The 17,783-nt window shown below is 51.5% G+C and overlaps 1 protein-coding gene across 1 annotated transcript in view; it reads right to left on the bottom strand.

Annotated features, from left to right (window-relative positions):
• LOC310662912 (Fc receptor-like protein 5) overlaps positions 1 to 17,783 on the bottom strand; it is a 59,561-nt gene that overhangs the window by 5,647 nt on the left and 36,131 nt on the right. The window contains exons 4-9 of the mRNA XM_083410275.1: positions 14,373 to 14,669; positions 11,651 to 11,977; positions 9,017 to 9,313; positions 8,572 to 8,679; positions 7,225 to 7,346; positions 785 to 971 (exon numbers count right to left, since the gene is read on the bottom strand). Coding sequence (XP_083266401.1) covers positions 785 to 971; positions 7,225 to 7,346; positions 8,572 to 8,679; positions 9,017 to 9,313; positions 11,651 to 11,977; positions 14,373 to 14,669 — 1,338 coding nt within the window. The remainder of the gene's footprint in view (positions 1 to 784; positions 972 to 7,224; positions 7,347 to 8,571; positions 8,680 to 9,016; positions 9,314 to 11,650; positions 11,978 to 14,372; positions 14,670 to 17,783) is intronic.

The raw sequence follows: 17,783 nt of genomic DNA, 5'->3' as shown, positions 1-17,783 counted from the left end.
CAACAGTGTAAACAAGTTTTGATGGATGCAATAATGGAATTCTGAATGGCATAATTTTTGCAAAATTTGCAGGGATTTATGATATGTAAAACGAACCATGGAAAGAGAAGAAGGGAAGTCACTGATATCTTAAGGATGTAAAATGAGCATTTTAAATTGTAAAACAGAAAACGTAATAAAAATGATATACAGAAAAGAAAAGAGAAAGTGACTACCTTCGAGATTCAAGCTAATTTGGCAGTTCTCCAGCTGAGCAACGTGTGCAAAAATGCACACTTAGGGTAAAGTGTGCATATATTGGTGAAAATAGCATGCAGGGACACATTATGATCAGGGGAAATTGCTTTGCAAGGATGTGCAGAAAAAGCAAAATTGCATAGGCAAGTATGTATGTTAGGAGATATTCCCTCTAAGATGCTGCTGAGTTTTTATGAGAATTAAAAAATAAATAAATCACAAACTGATGTGTCAGTGTGGAAGAAGAAGAAGAAGAAGAGTTTGGATTTGATATCCCGCCTTTCACTCCCCTTCAGGAGTCTCAAAGCGGCTCACATTCTCCTTTCCCTTCCTCCCCCACAACAAACACTCTGTGAGGTGAGTGGGGCTGAGAGACTTCAGAGAAGTGTGACTGGCCCAAGGTCACCCAGCAGCTGCATGTGGAGGAGCGGAGACGCGAACCCGGTTCCCCAGATTACGAGACTACCGCTCTTAACCACTACACCACACTGGAGAACGGAGAGGGGAAAAGGAGAGGGACAAATCCATCCATTGCTTTACACGGGACCTGCCCTCTCCACTTCTGGACCATCTCTTTCCTGCACAGCCTCGTGGTGGCTTTGTTGAGGATGGAAGAGAAGATCGCTGTAGAGGACCTCTTCGTCTTTTGCCAAGATGGGATCGTCCTTCAGCGTTGGTTCGGAGGGAGTCACAGTCGGGCGGGAGGCAATGGTGGCGTAGGTGACGTCTGAGCTCTGAGGACAGAGAGGGAAACCGAGGGTGACCCACGGCTTTGACTGGACATAACCGCCCAGGGGTCCTTTACCTTTCCCCACCCCCCTTACCTTAGTTTGTGGGGTGGGGGATAAGGGCTGTAGCTGAGTGGCAAGGTATCTGCACTGCATGCAACAGCTCCCAGTGTGATGGCCTGGGATTCCGATTCGGAGGATGAAACAGAGGAATCCCGGCCTGCACAGGAGTCCCCGCCTCCAGGGCCGGCTGAACTGGGGCCAGGCCTAGATGCTGAAGAGCCTGCACCTGTGGCAGTGCATCAGGAGCTGGCCCCAGGTGAAGCCCTTCTGGCCCCAGAGAGGCTTGACGACTCAGTGGCCACAGGTGAGCCTCCTCCAGGGCCCAGTAACCCTTCGGCCTCTCCTGATCTGCAGAGGTTTAGAGCAGAGAGGCGAAGGGAACTGGTTGCCCCCAGGAGGAGTGCTCGCCTTAAGGCCAGAGGAGGCGGGGCTCCTGGGGGCCGGGACCGCCCCTGGCCTTAGAAGAGGATAAAAGCCCAGTCAGCCCGGCCCCAGGTTGCGGGAGCAACGTCGTTGTTGGCTTCGGACCTTCCTGCGTTCTTGATCCCTGCTCGGCCTCCTGTTCCTGACTATCCGGTACTCCTGCTCCCTGCTCGGCCTCCTGTTCCCGACCATCCGGCGTTCCTGTTCCCTGCACAGCCTCCTGTTCCAGCGTTCCTGTTCACCGCCCGGCACTCTGCCTCGGACCTTGCCCCTCTTCGTGTGGACTTTGCTACACCCAAGGTACCTTACCCCCGGGACCAGCACAGTTTGCTCCCGCCACCTCCCGCACTCCCCCTTCGTCGGGGTGCGTTCGGGAAGAGCCAGAGGCCATGGCTGAACAGGCGGCTGCACTGGTGGCTTTGGCCCAGGAGAACCAGGCCTTGTCTCACACCGTGCAGCAGCTCAGTGACGCGGTTGAGGCACTTCAGCAACGCTTGGAAGCCCTACCGGCTTCTGGGGCCGACGCCCCGGCTCCGGGCAAGTACCCAGTGGCTTTGCCTGAGAAATTTGATGGAGCCCCGGCCAGCTTTCCCATGTTCCTGGCCCAGGCCAAACTGTATATTCAGGGGCGAGCCCGGAACTTTCCTGACGACCGTACCAAGGTGCACTTTTTGATTAGCTTGTTAAAGGACCAGGCGGCCAAGTGGGCGTTGCCGCTACTCAGGCAAGACTCCCCCTTGCTGGCAGACTATGCGGGGTTTTGCAATCGTTTGGAGGCCGCGTTCGGCAACCCCCAGAAAGAGAGTCAAGCCAACCGGGCGATTCGGCATTTGAAACAGGGCAAGTCCACGGTGGCCACATATACCACGGAGTTCCGGCTGTTGGCACAGGACTTGACCTGGAATGACTCGGCACTGCGGGACCAGTATCTCGAAGGGCTTTCGGACGAGGTACTGGACCAGTTGGCCACAATGGAACGCCCCACCACGCTGGACACTCTCATTCAACGGAGTCTACAAATAGGCGACCGGTTGGAGGATCGTCGTCAGGCCCGGGGTCGCCGACACTTCCAGTTCACGGCACCAGCTTTTTCCGGCAGCCCCACGGTCACAACTGATTTAACGGAGGAGCCTATGCAGCTCGGGGCAGTGCGGCCACGCCTTTCCCCCGCAGAGAAGGCGCGGCGTCGGGATGGAAATCTCTGTCTTTACTGTGGCGGAAGTGGACACTTCGCTCGGTCCTGCCCTGAGAAACGCCAGCCGCAGGGAAACCGCCAACCCCAGTAGCTGATGGCCCTAGCTACCGGGGGTCCCAAACCGTACAGAATGGGCCCGCACCAATGGACTTGCAACATCTTATGGTTTCGGTACGTTTATACCCTCCAGGTGGGCCCTGGATCCTCACCCATGCTTTGGTAGATTCAGGGGCAACCCGCTCCTATATGGACGCTGCTTTTGCCGCCCATCATCAGGTGCCACTTCGGAACAAGCCAGTACCGGTCCAGGTGGAAGCGATTGACGGACGACTTCTGCGTTCAGGTGCCGTTACTCAGGAGACCCAGCCTCTGGTCCTGTGTCTCCAGCAGCACCGGGAGTTGCGAACTTTGGACATTGCCTCTATGCCCCGCTTCCCCCTGGTGCTCGGGATGGACTGGCTGGAGGCCCACAACGTTCAGATTGACTGGGTCAAACGGACCGTGCACTTCCCAGACCCATGTTCCCATGCTCAATCCGGAACGCTGGCGGCCGCGCCCTCAGAGGAGGCAGCACCCACGCTCCCAGCCGTGTACCAGGACTACCAGGACGTGTTCGAGGAACGGGGGGCAGACCAGCTGCCGCCGCATCGGCCTTTTGACTGCGGCATAGACCTCCAACCCGGAGCGCCTTTACCAGTGAGTCGCTTATATTCCCTAACAGAGCCAGAGCGCGAGGCTTTGCAGGACTTCTTGCGCAAGAACCTGGAGCGTGGGTTCATTAGGCCTTCCACCTCGCCCACCGCGGCGCCGGTGCTTTTTGTTAAGAAGAAATGTGGGGAACTCCGCCCTTGCCATGATTACCGAGCCCTGAATAAAATTACCGTCCCAGACCGGTACCCCTTGCCCCTTATCTCGGAGCTGCTGGAGCGGGTGCAAGGGGCACAGGTGTTCACCAAGCTGGACCTCCGGGGGGCCTACAACTTGATTCGGATCCGAGCCGGGGATGAGTGGAAGACAGCGTTTGGGACCCGGTACGGGCAGTTCGAATATTTGGTTATGCCTTTCGGTTTGTGCAACGCGCCTGCTGTGTTTCAACGCTACATCAACCACGTGTTTCAGGACCTGTTAGACAAGTACGTGGTGGTGTATTTGGATGACATACTGATTTACTCCCGTGACCCGGCTCGCCATGAGGGACATGTCCGGACCGTGCTGCAGCGCTTGCGTGAGCACCGTTTGTACGCAAAGCTCAGCAAGTGCGAGTTCCATCAGCGGACTGTGGACTTCCTTGGTCACCGGCTCTCTCCAGATGGGGTGCAAATGGACCCGGGGAAGGTGACAGCGGTTCAAGAATGGGCGGCACCCCGGAACCGCAAGGACCTACAGCGTTTCCTGGGGTTCGCCAATTACTACCGGACCTTCATCGCTGATTATGCTCATCGCACCACCCCGTTGACCCGGCTACTGCGCCCAAAGACGCCGTTTTCCTGGGACAAGGAGGCAGAGGAGGCGTTTCAGGGGTTGAAGGCCTGTTTCCAGAGGGCACCAATCTTACAACATCCTGACCCCTCTCGACCCTTTGTGGTGGAGACCGACGCTTCCAGTACGGCTCTCGGTGCCGTCTTGTCTCAACAGATTGGTCCTGAAGCGCCACTCTTACCCTGTGCCTTCTATTCCCGCCAGCTCCTACCAGCGGAGCGTAACTATACTGTGTGGGAGCGGGAACTACTGGCCATCAAGGTAGCCTTTGAGGTCTGGCGCCACCATCTTGAGGGGGCACGACATCCGGTGGAGGTGAGAACCGACCACCGGAACCTGGAGTACCTCCAGACCACCCGCAAGCTGAACCAAAGACAGATCCGGTGGGCGTTGTTCTTTTCCCGGTTCCAGTTCCGGATCCGCTACATCCCTAGCTCTCAGAATCAGAAGGCGGATGCCCTGTCCCGGAAACCTGACGACAACGCAGACACGGTACAGAAAGCAGAACCCACCACGATCCTACCTCCGGCTGCATTCCTGGCCACCCAGGAGGCGCAGCCACTGCAGGTTCGGGTGCGGGAACAGCAGCGGGTCGACGCTTGGGCCCAGGAACGACTCCGGGAGCTGGCTGAAGGGTCCAGCCCACAGTATCCGGGGCTGGTCCTGCATCAGGGCCTTCTGATGCACCACGGTCGTTTGTACATCCCGCCAGGGCCACTACGGCTGGAGGTTCTCCGGATGGCCCATGATGCCCCAGCAGCGGGGCACTTTGGACGGTATCGGACCACCCATCTGGTCAGTCGAGAGTTTTGGTGGCCCCGCCTGAAGGCTGACGTGGCTCGCTACGTCGCTGGTTGTGATGTCTGCCGGCGCGCCAAGGGACCTACCGGGCGACCCCCCGGCCTACTTCAGCCATTGCCAGTTCCACCGCACCCTTGGCACACGGTTTCGTTGGACTTTGTAGTGGACTTACCCTCGTCTCGTGGCTGTACCTGCCTTCTGGTTTTCTCCGACCATTTCACCAAGATGGTGCACTGCGCTCCCTGTCCATCTGTACCCACAGCCAAGGAAACTGCTCAGCTGTACCTTCAGCATGTCTTCCGCCTGCATGGCCTACCTGAGCGCGTGGTGTCCGACCGGGGCGTTCAGTTCACATCCCGGTTCTGGCAAGCATTACACCAGACCCTCGGGACGGAGGTCTGCCTCTCGTCAGCCTACCACCCACAGACCGATGGCCAGACGGAACGGGCGAACGCGGTGCTGGAGCAGTACCTCCGGTGTTACTGCAGCTACCAGCAGGATGACTGGGTCGACCACCTGGCATTGGCGGAGTTTGCCTACAATAACGCGGTGAATGCGTCCACCCAGCAGACCCCGTTCCAGGCCAGTTATGGTTATCATCCACGGCTGTTTCCAGAGGTGCTGCCGACATCCGCAGTCCCGGCGGTGACGGAGTGGCTTCAAGAGCTCCAGTCCCAGCAACAGCTTTTGGTGGAGCAACTGCACCAGGCCAAGGAAGCGTACAAGGCCCAGGCCGACCGCCACCGCCAGGTGGGGCCGGAACTTCGCGTCGGTGACCTGGTTTGGCTCTCCACTCGCCACCTCCACCCCTCTCGACCTTCGCGGAAGTTGGACGCCCGCTTCACCGGCCCGTTCCCTATCGTAGACCAAGTCTCTCCTGTGGCATTTCGTCTCCGGTTACCCGCAACCCTGAAGGTGCACCCGGTCTTCCACAGGTCCCTTTTGAGTCCGGTGGCCCCACCCGACGAGTTCCACCCGAACCGTCCCCGACCGCAGCCAGTGTTGGTTCGGGGAGAGCCTGAGTACGAGGTGGAACGCATCCTGGACTCCCGATACCGCAGGGGGAAGCTGCAGTATCTCATTGACTGGAAGGGGTACGGACCGGAGGACCGTTCCTGGGAACCAGCGGCCAACGTCCACGCACCTGCCTGCCTCCGAGAGTTCCATGCGACGTACCCCGGCAAGCCGGGTCCGGACCCTCGGTTGAGGGGGGGGCCTGGGAGGGGGGATGGTGTGATGGCCTGGGATTCCGATTCGGAGGATGAAACAGAGGAATCCCGGCCTGCACAGGAGTCCCCGCCTCCAGGGCCGGCTGAACTGGGGCCAGGCCTAGATGCTGAAGAGCCTGCACCTGTGGCAGTGCATCAGGAGCTGGCCCCAGGTGAAGCCCTTCTGGCCCCAGAGAGGCTTGACGACTCAGTGGCCACAGGTGAGCCTCCTCCAGGGCCCAGTAACCCTTCGGCCTCTCCTGATCTGCAGAGGTTTAGAGCAGAGAGGCGAAGGGAACTGGTTGCCCCCAGGAGGAGTGCTCGCCTTAAGGCCAGAGGAGGCGGGGCTCCTGGGGGCCGGGACCGCCCCTGGCCTTAGAAGAGGATAAAAGCCCAGTCAGCCCGGCCCCAGGTTGCGGGAGCAACGTCGTTGTTGGCTTCGGACCTTCCTGCGTTCTTGATCCCTGCTCGGCCTCCTGTTCCTGACTATCCGGTACTCCTGCTCCCTGCTCGGCCTCCTGTTCCCGACCATCCGGCGTTCCTGTTCCCTGCACAGCCTCCTGTTCCAGCGTTCCTGTTCACCGCCCGGCACTCTGCCTCGGACCTTGCCCCTCTTCGTGTGGACTTTGCTACACCCAAGGTACCTTACCCCCGGGACCAGCACACCCAGGTTCGATCCCTGGTGGTATCTTCAGGTAGACTCCAGTCTGAAACCCTCAAGAGCCACTACCAATCAATGCAGCTAATACTGAGCTAGGCTGACCAATCGCCTGACTCGGTATAAAGGAGCTTCTTGTGTTCCTTTGTCCATAAATGGCCAGTTTAGCAGCTATAGCCACAAGAGGTTCATGAGTTCTTTTTTTGGTTTTGGTTTCTATTCAAGTGGCCATCCCCACTCCTGGTGGTAGCCAATTCTGTAAGGACAGCTACACACTTGTTTACTTTGTCACCCGGACGGAAGACCAATCATTACAATTCCTAAGCTTCTTTGAAAGTGATCCTGACACATAAAACTGGTTTCAATAAGAGGAGGGACTCATTTCCCGAGCTCAAATGGAAGCAAAATGCCAACCTAAACCTTTCTACTTACTTTGACCTGAAAGTCTGTTGTTTGGGGTACCGACAACCCAAACATGTTTCGGCTTATTTCCTCCTTGCTTTCCTTTGGCACAGATGCTTGCTGATATTCTGATGTGCCCAGGGCAAAAATAACTAGAGAGAGAGAGAAAGGGAGTGAAAAATTAAAAGTATGGTTACGCGCCATCCTAATCTCTGATCTGTGAGAGACTCCACAAATTCCTGCACTGATCCAGGACTCAGTTTCCTTGGAACGAAGGTCAGCAGAGACTGTGGTGTCTCTAGGGTATATGGTTTTATTTACACACATAAACAACCAGAGCATAGGATGGAAGGTATCATAGCACTGACATCCCAGTAGAACTTGCTTCCCCAATAGCTTTCCAGGACAGCCCCCAAACCCAGAGCAAACATGTATTCTGCTCTGGTCAGACCTCACCTGGAGTACTGTGTCCAGTTCTGGGCACCCCAGTTCAAGAAGGACACTGACAAACTGGAACGTGTCCAGAGGAGGGCAACCAAAATGGTCAAAGGCCTGGAAACGATGCCTTATGAGGAACGGCTAAGGGAGCTGGGCATGTTTAGCCTGGAGAAGAGGAGGTGAAGGGGTGATATGATAGCCATGTTCAAATATATAAAAGGATGTCACATAGAGGAGGGAGAAAGGTTGTTTTCTGCTGCTCCAGAGAAGCGGACACGGAGCAATGGATCCAAACGACAAGAAAGAAGATTCCACCTCAACATTAGGAAGAACTTCCTGACAGTAAGAGCTGTTTGACAGTGGAATTTGCTGCCAAGGAGTGTGGTGGAGTCTCCTTCTTTGGAGGTCTTTAAGCAGAGGCTTGACAACCATATGTCAGGAGTGCTCTGATGGTGTTTCCTGCTTGGCAGGGGGTTGGACTCGATGGCCGTTGGGGTCTCTTCCAACTCTAGGATTCTATGTCTCTCTCTTAGAGATGGGAAGTCCTGGAAAACCCCCAGAAAAATTGGAAAGAAACCTGTCCGTCCCCCCCAATTTTTCTGCTCCCCCTTCAGGCCTTTCTCTGCTCTTTCTCCAGCTTACAGCTCTCACAGAACTCTGCCTATTGTTCTCCTATGTAGGTAGGTGAGGAGCTGGAAGAAAAGCCAGCCCATCTATTCCATGACACAGAGCACCTTTTTTCGTTATGCTAAATTGTGGTACTTAACTAGCCAGCCCAAGTCATTAACTTAACAAAGTGGGCTGGTTTCCACTTACAGATTTTGTTATTATGGGATTATATAATAGCAGTGCATGGTTAATCAATGGAACTAGGCCCAACAAGAGGCAGGCTCTTCTTCTGGGGATTAAGCTGGATGGTCCCAAGTTCCCATCACTTACTGCCTTTCTTTCTCCAACAACAGTAAGCGAACAGGACCGCCGGGATCAGAAGCAGACTAGCCCACCATGCATGGCCCATTGATGTAGCAGAGGAATCTGGCAACTGAGCTGTGAAGATAAAAAATAAAGGAGCGGGGATGTCCTTAAAAACACACTAACAGGCTTCCTCTTGACAATTCAAGACAAGTATATAACACAATGTTGAAAGCAAGTCTTTAAAGAAATAAATTATTTATACATACATACATACATACATGCATACACTCTGGGCAGCTCACAATATAATATTATAAACATGATAAGACATCAAATATTAAAAAAATTCTTAAGGAAGGCGCCTTCAGGAGTCTTCTAAAAGTCAGGTAGTTGTTTATTTCCTGGTGTGTGCCACAACCAAGAAGGCCCTCTGCCTTCTGATGATATGAACTAGCCAAACTTAACTCACCTATAATGGAAACCTCAATGTGGTTACTCCATTCAGACAGTCGTCTTGCACTGCTTTCTTCCAAGTAGGCACAAACAAATGATTTCTTTATTTCCTGAAATTCTGCAGTGATTTCCAGGGTATTATTGAAGTCTTCTTGGAGTATAGTCCACCCACGTTCTGCCTTCATTTCATAAAATAAGAACTTGTCTGCCAGCTGCCCTTCCGGCTGGGAGCATTTCAACGTGATCCGTTGTCCCTGGAGAAAGTTCTGTCTTGGTGGGATGATGGACAGCTCTGGAGCTGGTGGAGGCGGAACTGCATTGGGGAAAGGGAAGAAGTGCAAGGGAGAAATGCCATTCAGAGAATTCACTATATATGAGATTAGGCCTACAATCCGAGACTGTGCGACTTCCAGACCAATCCCCCCAGCACCTCTCCTTAACATTCAGCTATATTCAAAACATGAAGCAATGTTATAGCGATTGTGCTCTCTTGCCTTCCCTAAGGAACCAGGAGGATGTCGAGTTTGTGACTATATTCAGGGACCTTGCTTTGTGTTCCTTGCACTCTGGAGCCAAGTGAGGATTCCCAGGTAAGATCCTCCCTCTATTGTGTGGGCAGGTAATCCCTCCCCTACCTGGCCTGGTCTCCTTGGCAACGCTTCCCCAGGTGGGATTGGACAACTGACTGAGGAAGGCAGAGACCTCCAGGTATCCCACCTGAGGGAAGGCAAAGCCAGGCCTATGCTGATGGAGCCGCTCCAGATCTAGGGGCTGCGTGCGTCCACGCAAAGGGCGCCCCCCGTTTTAAGCGGGGAGCGGTCATTGTGACTATATTCAGGGACCTTGCTTTGTGTTCCTTGTACCTGGCAAAAAGAGCAGAATGGCTTGGGCAGAATCACCCAGATGGTTCAGACTTTGCATGTATTCATTCACAAAGAGAATGTTCCTCACCTTGGTGAAGACCAGAATATTCCTCAAGCGCTGTTTCCCACCAAGTAAGCAAAGGCTTACACAGTTCTTCAAGCTTGGGCCCACAGATGTTGTTGAACTACAACTTCTGCTAAGTTGGCAGGGGATGATGGGAGTTGTAGAGCAGCAACAATATCTGTGCCCCCCAAGACTGAAGAACTGCTTAAAATAAACCTGCCCCTTTGCTACATCACATTAAAGCTCATCTTCACGACAGACTTGAATCTTCAGTATTGTACTCTGTTGGCTTCCCCTAGCAACTATGATGGTGGCAGTTTTGTGACTACGCTGAGAGATCTTGGCCAGAGCTCCTTTGTTCTCTCTCACAGTTACAACTACCAAAATGGCTCAACTTCTATTACTGCTTGGGATTGACTAGCCCATTCCATCCTTTACTCCAATGCCTCTTAAACTCAGAATCAGATTTTGAAAATCTCTCTCTCCTCCCTTCACCCCTTCCCCAACAATGTGATGTCACAGCACTAAAAAATTCCCTAAACAGGGCTGCCTTCAGATGTCTTCTAAAAGCCAGATAGTTGTTTATTTCCTTGACATCTGATGGGAGGGTGTTCCACAGGGCGGGCCCACCACTGAGAAGGCCCTCTGCCTGGTTCCCTGTAACCTCACTCCTCACAGGGAGGGAACTGCCAGAAGGCCCTCAGACCTGGACCTCTGTGTCTGGGCTGAACGATGGAGGTGGAGATGCTCCTTCAGATATACTGGACCGAGGCCGTTTAGGGCTTTAAAGGTCAACACCAACACTTTGAACTGTGTGTGGAAACGTACTGGAAGCCAATGTAGGTCTTTCAAGACCAGTGTTATATGGTTTTGGTGGCCGCTCCCAGTCACCAGTCTAGCTGCCGCATTCTGGATTAGTTGTAGTTTCCAGGTCACCTTCAAAGGTAGCCCCATGTAGAGCACATTGCAGTAGTCCAATATGTAATATTTTACATATTTCCAATGATGAAATATGTTTTTAAAAACGGCAAAGGGTGTTTAAGGAGATAACCGAAATCACTGGGTTAAAGCTGACAAAAACACCAGAGGTAGCATTATTATCAATTTACGATGGGGTGGAACTTTCGCAGGCTAGGAAGAACTTGCTCACAAATTTATTCACAGCTGCACGAATTATTATAGCTAGGAAATGCAAGGGGAAAGCAGAATATAAAATGGAAGAATGGTATAAAGAGGTGTGGGATATAGCTATGAATGATAAATTAACATGTGCTATTAAGGTAAGACAGGGAATACACAGGAGAAATGATTTTGAGGAGATATGGAAGGTGTTTGCAGAATTTGTACTGTTAAAACGGAAAGGGGTCAAACCATCGCAAGAGGCGTTGGAATTCTGGGAGGTTGGATAGTTGCAATGGAATGATCTTGGTGGTGGGGTGCACATTTTTATTTGTATTTATTTATGATCATTACTTTGTCAAAATATAAGTAAGTAAGTAAGTAAGTAAGTAGGAAAGAAAGAAAGAAAGAAAGAAAGAAAGAAAGAAAGAAAGAAAGAAGGAGGGAGAAGGAAGAGGCTGGAAGTCGCAGCAAAGAACAGCATTGTTCCTACCCCTTGCTCTTTTCCCTCCATCCTTCAGTCTTGGAGTTCAAACACAATACCCACAAGAGGACTGTCCCACTTCTAATGTGGGCTCTGTGTTCCCGGTGGGGCATGGCTCACCTGTGACATTCACCGTTTGGCTCCAGGGAGACATGATCCATCGGCTGCTCCGTTTCTGCTCATACCTGCAAGCAAATCCCCCAGTGTGGTTGCTGGCTGTGACGTGGACCAGGATGTCTGCAGAGGCGTTCGAGAAGGCATTCCTGGGTTCTCCGGAGTCCGCCAGAGACTCTTCAGTGCTGGAGGAAATCTTGACCCCATCCTTGTAGAAATGGAACCTTTGCTCTGCATCGCTGCCAAAGGCCGAGCAAGTGAGGCGCAGGAATCCCCCTTCGTTCACCACTCCAGACGGAGGGTCCACTGTCAGCACCGGGGCAGGAGGAGGAGCTACAGGAGCCGTCCGTAAAGGAAAATGAATACAATGGCTAAGTGATTTGGAGTCTGTGGCTCGCGGAGGTTTTAAGCAGCAAGCCATAAAGCGTGTTCTTCTTCATGGAGAGCATGTGTTGTGTTGGGGGCTAACAAGGCACCCCACTGTTGCTGGGCGGGAAAAGAAGTTGGCCACCATTATCATTCAGCTCTTCTTGTTTCCGGGGAGATTCATTTGTTGCCATTTTGTGATTGGCAGCCATAGCCTTTAAATATCCTGCGCGCAGCGTTGAGCTTCCGCTTTTCGCTGCACGCAATGAATCACCCGCCCACCCTCCCTATTTTCAGAGTTGTTCGTTTGACCTTGCCATGCCTGTCATGGGGTCGTCTGCTTTTGGGGCAGGGGCCCGGTAGGAATTTTGTCCATTTGGCTGATTGGCTGGTGCCGTTTGGTTTTTGCCTACTGCGTAGCAAATCGCCACAACTTGTAAGATTGCGGTTAGGCATTGGTTTCATGAATTGGTTGGTGGAGGGGTATGGATTGGCTGTGCCTGCCCCTCCAAATGCTGCTGCTGCAAGGGTATTCCATTAAAGGAACCCAGGGGCTTGCCATGCTTTTGTCCGAACCACTGTCAAGGGGCTAGGGCCACGCAAGAGCCCCTGTTAGCATTTGGGGAGAGGTGAGGGCATGGTACCCAGCTCCATCTCTCTCCCCAAATGTTTTCCCTAACTGACTTCGTGGGCGTGTGAATGCCAGTCTGTCCCTGTGCGGGGTCAGATAGTCGCAACCAATGCCTAAGCAGCCACTCACATTTCTTGTATTTTAATGAAGTTGTGGCCAAAATTATGCCAAAACCTTAAACTAAAATCAAGTGTCAATTGTGTTTTATTGGGGGGGGGGTGACTTGGGGACCTCGAGACGCAACTACATCAGGTTCATCCAGGCAGGTTTGTCAACAGAGAGTCGTGGGTTCATGAATTCCCCACTTGGACTTCAGGAAGGGATAGGAGAGGAGAAGATCAAGAGCATGTGTTGCACAATATTCAGGGGAAATGTGCAGTGTCCGGGAAGGTAAATGTTAGCTGGCTAAACTCTTAATCCCCATTTGGGGAGCTGTACTACTCATGTCAAGGGACGCGGGTGGCGCTGTGGGTTAAATCACAGAGCCTAGGACTTGCCGATCAGAAGGTCGGCGGTTCGAATCCCCACGACGGGGTGAACTCCCGTTGCTCGGTCCCTGCTCCTGCCAACCTAGCAGTTTGAAAGCACGTCAAAGTGCAAGTAGATAAATAGGTACTGCTCCGGCGGGAAGGTAAACAGAGTTTCCATGCGCTGCTCTGGTTCGCCAGAAGCGGCTTAGTCATGCTGGCCACATGACCCGGAAGCTGTACGCCGGCTCCCTCGGCCAATAAAGCGAGATGAGCGCCGCAACCCCAGAGTCAGTCACGACTGGACCTAATGGTCAGGGGTCCCTTTACCTTTACCTTACTACTCATGTCATGTGTAAGCCATCACATCCCCTAAATTGCCCTAGGCGTCTCCACTGGTATAATAGAGGGGTCTCCCCACTTCAGACCTTCACCATCTGTCAATGGTATGAGGGTGGTGATCCCTTCCACAGCACATGTACTAAAATTGGAATGATACAGGGAAAATTAGCATGGCCCCTGCACAAGGATAATACACAAATTTGTGAAGCGTTCCATATTTTTTCTGGGTGATACTTTTTTAAATAAGGACTGGGAAACATTTGTAATATATCTGACAGAACCCTGTAAACGGTTAAAAACATTATCAGGATTGAAATAACACTTGCAATGTGAAAAGAACTACAAGAGAAAATAGAGTTTTGTGGATAAATGGAGGATAATATGATTTGCAGTGAAAAGGGTTATTTGTGGACTCCGCAAAAGAGGGGATGGGAGTCCGAGAATTCTCTATATTTTTTATTTGATTTGTTCTGTGAATGTAAAACCAAATTGTAAAACCAATAAAAATTATTATAAAAGAAGTAACTGGTATGAGGGGGATGTGTCAAAGCTTTCCAGCATGCCCCCAGGTCCCTTGCATGGTTTCTTACTCATGAGTAGTATTAATGCTTGAATAAGGGTTACAGCGCTATCGTCCAAGAAACAAAGACAGGCCCACATTGCAATCTGAGCACATATCAACAAGGTTTCCACTTCTGAGGTAACCCTGGCATCTGAGAACATCACCCGCTGCCTTATAACCACGCCAGATCAGTGGTCCTGCTAGCATTGTATACACTGACTGGTAGCATCTCTCTCCAGGTCCTCAGGCAGGAGAGTTTCCCAGACCCACCAGGAGACGAAGGGGATTGAACCTGGGACATTCTAGGGCAGTCTTCCCCTTCGTCTTCCAAGAGAACTACGCATTTTTTTAAGGCCTCACCCATCACTGAAATCCTGATCCTGTTGCTTTCTGGGGATGAGATGTTCCAGTTCGATTTCGCAGCTCGGTATGTGCAAAAATGATCCCCGCTGTCTTGAGGAGACAATTGCCTTGTGTATGTAAAGGAGGCCAGAGGAGAAGGGGGCATGTACTTATACAACAGCCATTGGTCCATCCGAAAGAGAACCCTCCACATGAGAAGGTTTTCGGGAGCAGAGCATGTGAGGTTCACAATCTCCCCACTGGTGTAGGTGTGAGGCTTTGGGGACACAGAGAAGAACGGAGGACGAAGATGGCCTGAGAAGCAAATAAACAGATAAGGAATAAGAATCGAGTCGTGTTTGGCGATTTCTCATTTCCCTTCAAACTGCAAAACGTAAGCTCACCCAAGTTTGGCAGGGCAGGAGACCAGGGTGGCCTACCACAAAATGTTGCAGTGTATGTCTAATAATAGTTAGTTGTGTTCTTGCTGCAACAGGAGACTTGTCCTGTTCAGGATTTGTAGGGAAGGGTGGAGTTTCAGGGTGGGGGGAAGGATAAAACGTCCCCCCGGCCATCTCTTTCTCCTATACTGCTAAGAGACAAGGGGCAGCCAGCCTAGTGGTGTGTTCAGGGGCTCCTCTGAAGCAGCTCCAGGTTCATTTCAAGGGGTGATTTCAAAATAAATTCACCTCCCCTGCAGGAGAAGCTTTGGAACAGCATACATGAGATGTGGATTGATTTATTTTTCTTCCGAAACTGCAGCTCACCAGGGTTACTGCTGCTACGATGCCTATAGGAAGTCTCTCCAGGGACCATAATGTGGGTCTGAAATTGTCCTCTTACTCCAGGCCAAAGCATCCCCATAGTTCATGCCTCCAGTGCCTCTTTCTCCCAGGGAGTACTCTTGTACTCTGGCCACAGTTAAGGGATATTATTATTATTATTATTATTATTATTATTATTATTAATCTGTACCCCGCCCATCTGGCTGGGTTTCCCCAGCCATTCTGGGCGGCTCACAATATAATATTATAAACATGATAAGACATCAAATATTAAAAACTTTCCTAGCAGGGCGCCTTCAGGTGTCTTCTAAAAGTCAGGTAGTTGTTTATTTCCTAGACATCTGATGGGAGGGCGTTCCACAGGGAGGGTGCCACTACCAAGAAGGCCCTCTGCCTTTTGATGATATGAACTAGCCAAACTTAACTCACCTCTAATGGAAACCTCAATGTGGTTACTCCGTTCAGAAAGTCGTCCTGCACTGCTTTCTTCCAAGTAGGCACAGACAAATGATTTATTTATTTCCTGAAATTCTGCAGTGATTTCCAGGGTATTATTGAACTGTTCTTGGGGTCCAGTGTAATTACCATCTGCTTTAATTTCATAAAATAAGAACTTGGCTGCCAGATGCCCTTCCGGAGGGGAGCATTTCAACGTGATCCGTTGTCCCTGGAGAAAGGTCTGTCTTGGAGGGATGATGGACAGCTCTGGAGCAGGTGGAGGCAGAACTGCATTGGGGAAAGGGAAGAAGTGTAAGGGGGAAATGCCATTCAGCCCCTTCCTTGAGCTATTCTCCTGTACTCCCTCATCCACAATTTTTTTTAATGAGTTGTTGGTTCAAGGTATGCTTATTTTGTGCCAAGAATGTCTTGGTCCTTCTCAGTCCTGCATTAAACAAATGCTACACACGGATTTCCACAATCTACTTCCTTGGGGTCACTATCAAAATCACCTGAACAGCATTCCAATAATTCTATTCCATTAACTGGTGGAACTTTTCAGCAAAACCCATCGATTTTTGACAAACATAATTTCTTGAGAAAAGCTCACCTAAACAAGCATGTTTGGGTTGCCAGATGTTGTTGGACTGCAACACCCATCAAGCTGCTTGGTGGATGACTGATGGGAGTTGTAGACCTATAATCTCTCTCCCCCTCAATAAGCAAGCAGTTAAATGAGAAAAGGAAATAGGACTTTGGGAGGATTACAGAATTTCTGATGATATTTGAATTTTGTACATATTCAAATTCTATTAATAAAATTCCCCTCCTGTTCCTTTGACCAGCCAAACTGCTCAGGCTCAATCCAGCTTCCCACTTCAACTTCCAAGAGATCCGTACTGCAAAGAAAGGCCTCCTCACCTGTCAGGGAACTGCCATCGGAGCGGGAGGCGGAGAGGAGGCTCCCGGACGATGGTGGAGAGGGTCCTAGTAGAAGGAGGGATAGCCCATCCGCTGGGGAAGGTAATCAGCGTAACACCAGTGGGAAAGGGGAGGAGATAGAGGAATCGGAGAGGTGGCTCCAGGACTCTTTGCAGGAGACCAGCGGAGAGGGCACTAGCACTCCGTTGCCCACACCCACCTTGCGCAGGAAACTTTTGCGCAGGCAACAGGGGAGGAGACTGGGCGTCAAACAGCTTCTATGTTGGAAGCGGTTTAAGAAACGCCCACTGACAGATTCTGCCAGCGACTGAGGCAGCCACGGATATTAAGGCTGTCCTGACAGAAAGGGTTCAACCATGCAACCTAGCCAGGAGTAAAGGCAACTTACGCACGAGCAACCCCTAGAACCATTACATCACCCAATAGCGAAATCCTGATGGAGTTGCTCTCTCTGGATGCGATCTCTCGCCCAGATTCCACAATGTTTCCAGCCACGTAAGCAAAGGCTTACACAGTTCTTCAACCTTGGGCCCACAGATGTTGTTGAACTACAACTTCTGCTAAGTTGGCAGGGGATGATGGGAGTTGTAGAGCAGCAACAGTATCTGTGCCGCCCAAGACTGAAGAACTGCTTAAAATAACCCTGCCCCTTTGCTGCATCACATTAAAGCTCATCTTCACAACAGACTTGAATCTTCAGTATTGTACTCTGTTGGCTTCCCCTAGGAACTATGATGGTGGCAGTTTTGTGACTACGCTGAGAGATCTTGGCCAGAGCTCCTTTGTTCTCTCTCACAGTTACAGCTACCAAAATGGCTCAACTTCAATTACTGCTTGGGATTGACTATCCCATTCCATCCTTTACTTCAATGCCTCTTAAACTCAAAATCAGATTTTGAAAATCTCTCTCTCCTCCCTTCACCCCTTCCCCACCAATGTGATGTCACAGCATCAAAAAATTCCCTAAACAGGGCTGCCTTCAGATGTCTTCTAAAAGTCATATAGTTGTTTATTTTCTTGACATCTGATGGGAGAGCGTTCCACAGGGCGGGAGCCACTACCGAGAAGGCCCTCTGCCTGGTTCCCTGTAACCTCACTTCTCGCAGGGAGGGAACAGCCAGAGGGCCCTCAGAGCTGGACCCCAGTGTCCGGGCTGAATGGTGGGGGTGGAGACGCTCCTTCAGGTATACCGGGCAGAGGCCGTTTAGGGCTTTCAAGGTCAGCACCAATACTTTGAATTGTGCTCGGAAATGTACTGGGAGCC

The sequence above is a fragment of the Podarcis tiliguerta genome (genome assembly GCF_965153285.1).
Source record: "Podarcis tiliguerta genome assembly, chromosome: 13".
In the NCBI taxonomy this organism is placed as follows: domain Eukaryota; kingdom Metazoa; phylum Chordata; class Lepidosauria; order Squamata; family Lacertidae; genus Podarcis; species Podarcis tiliguerta.
The sequence above is the reverse complement of the archived record's forward strand: the minus strand, read 5'-3'. Positions and strand labels throughout refer to the sequence as shown.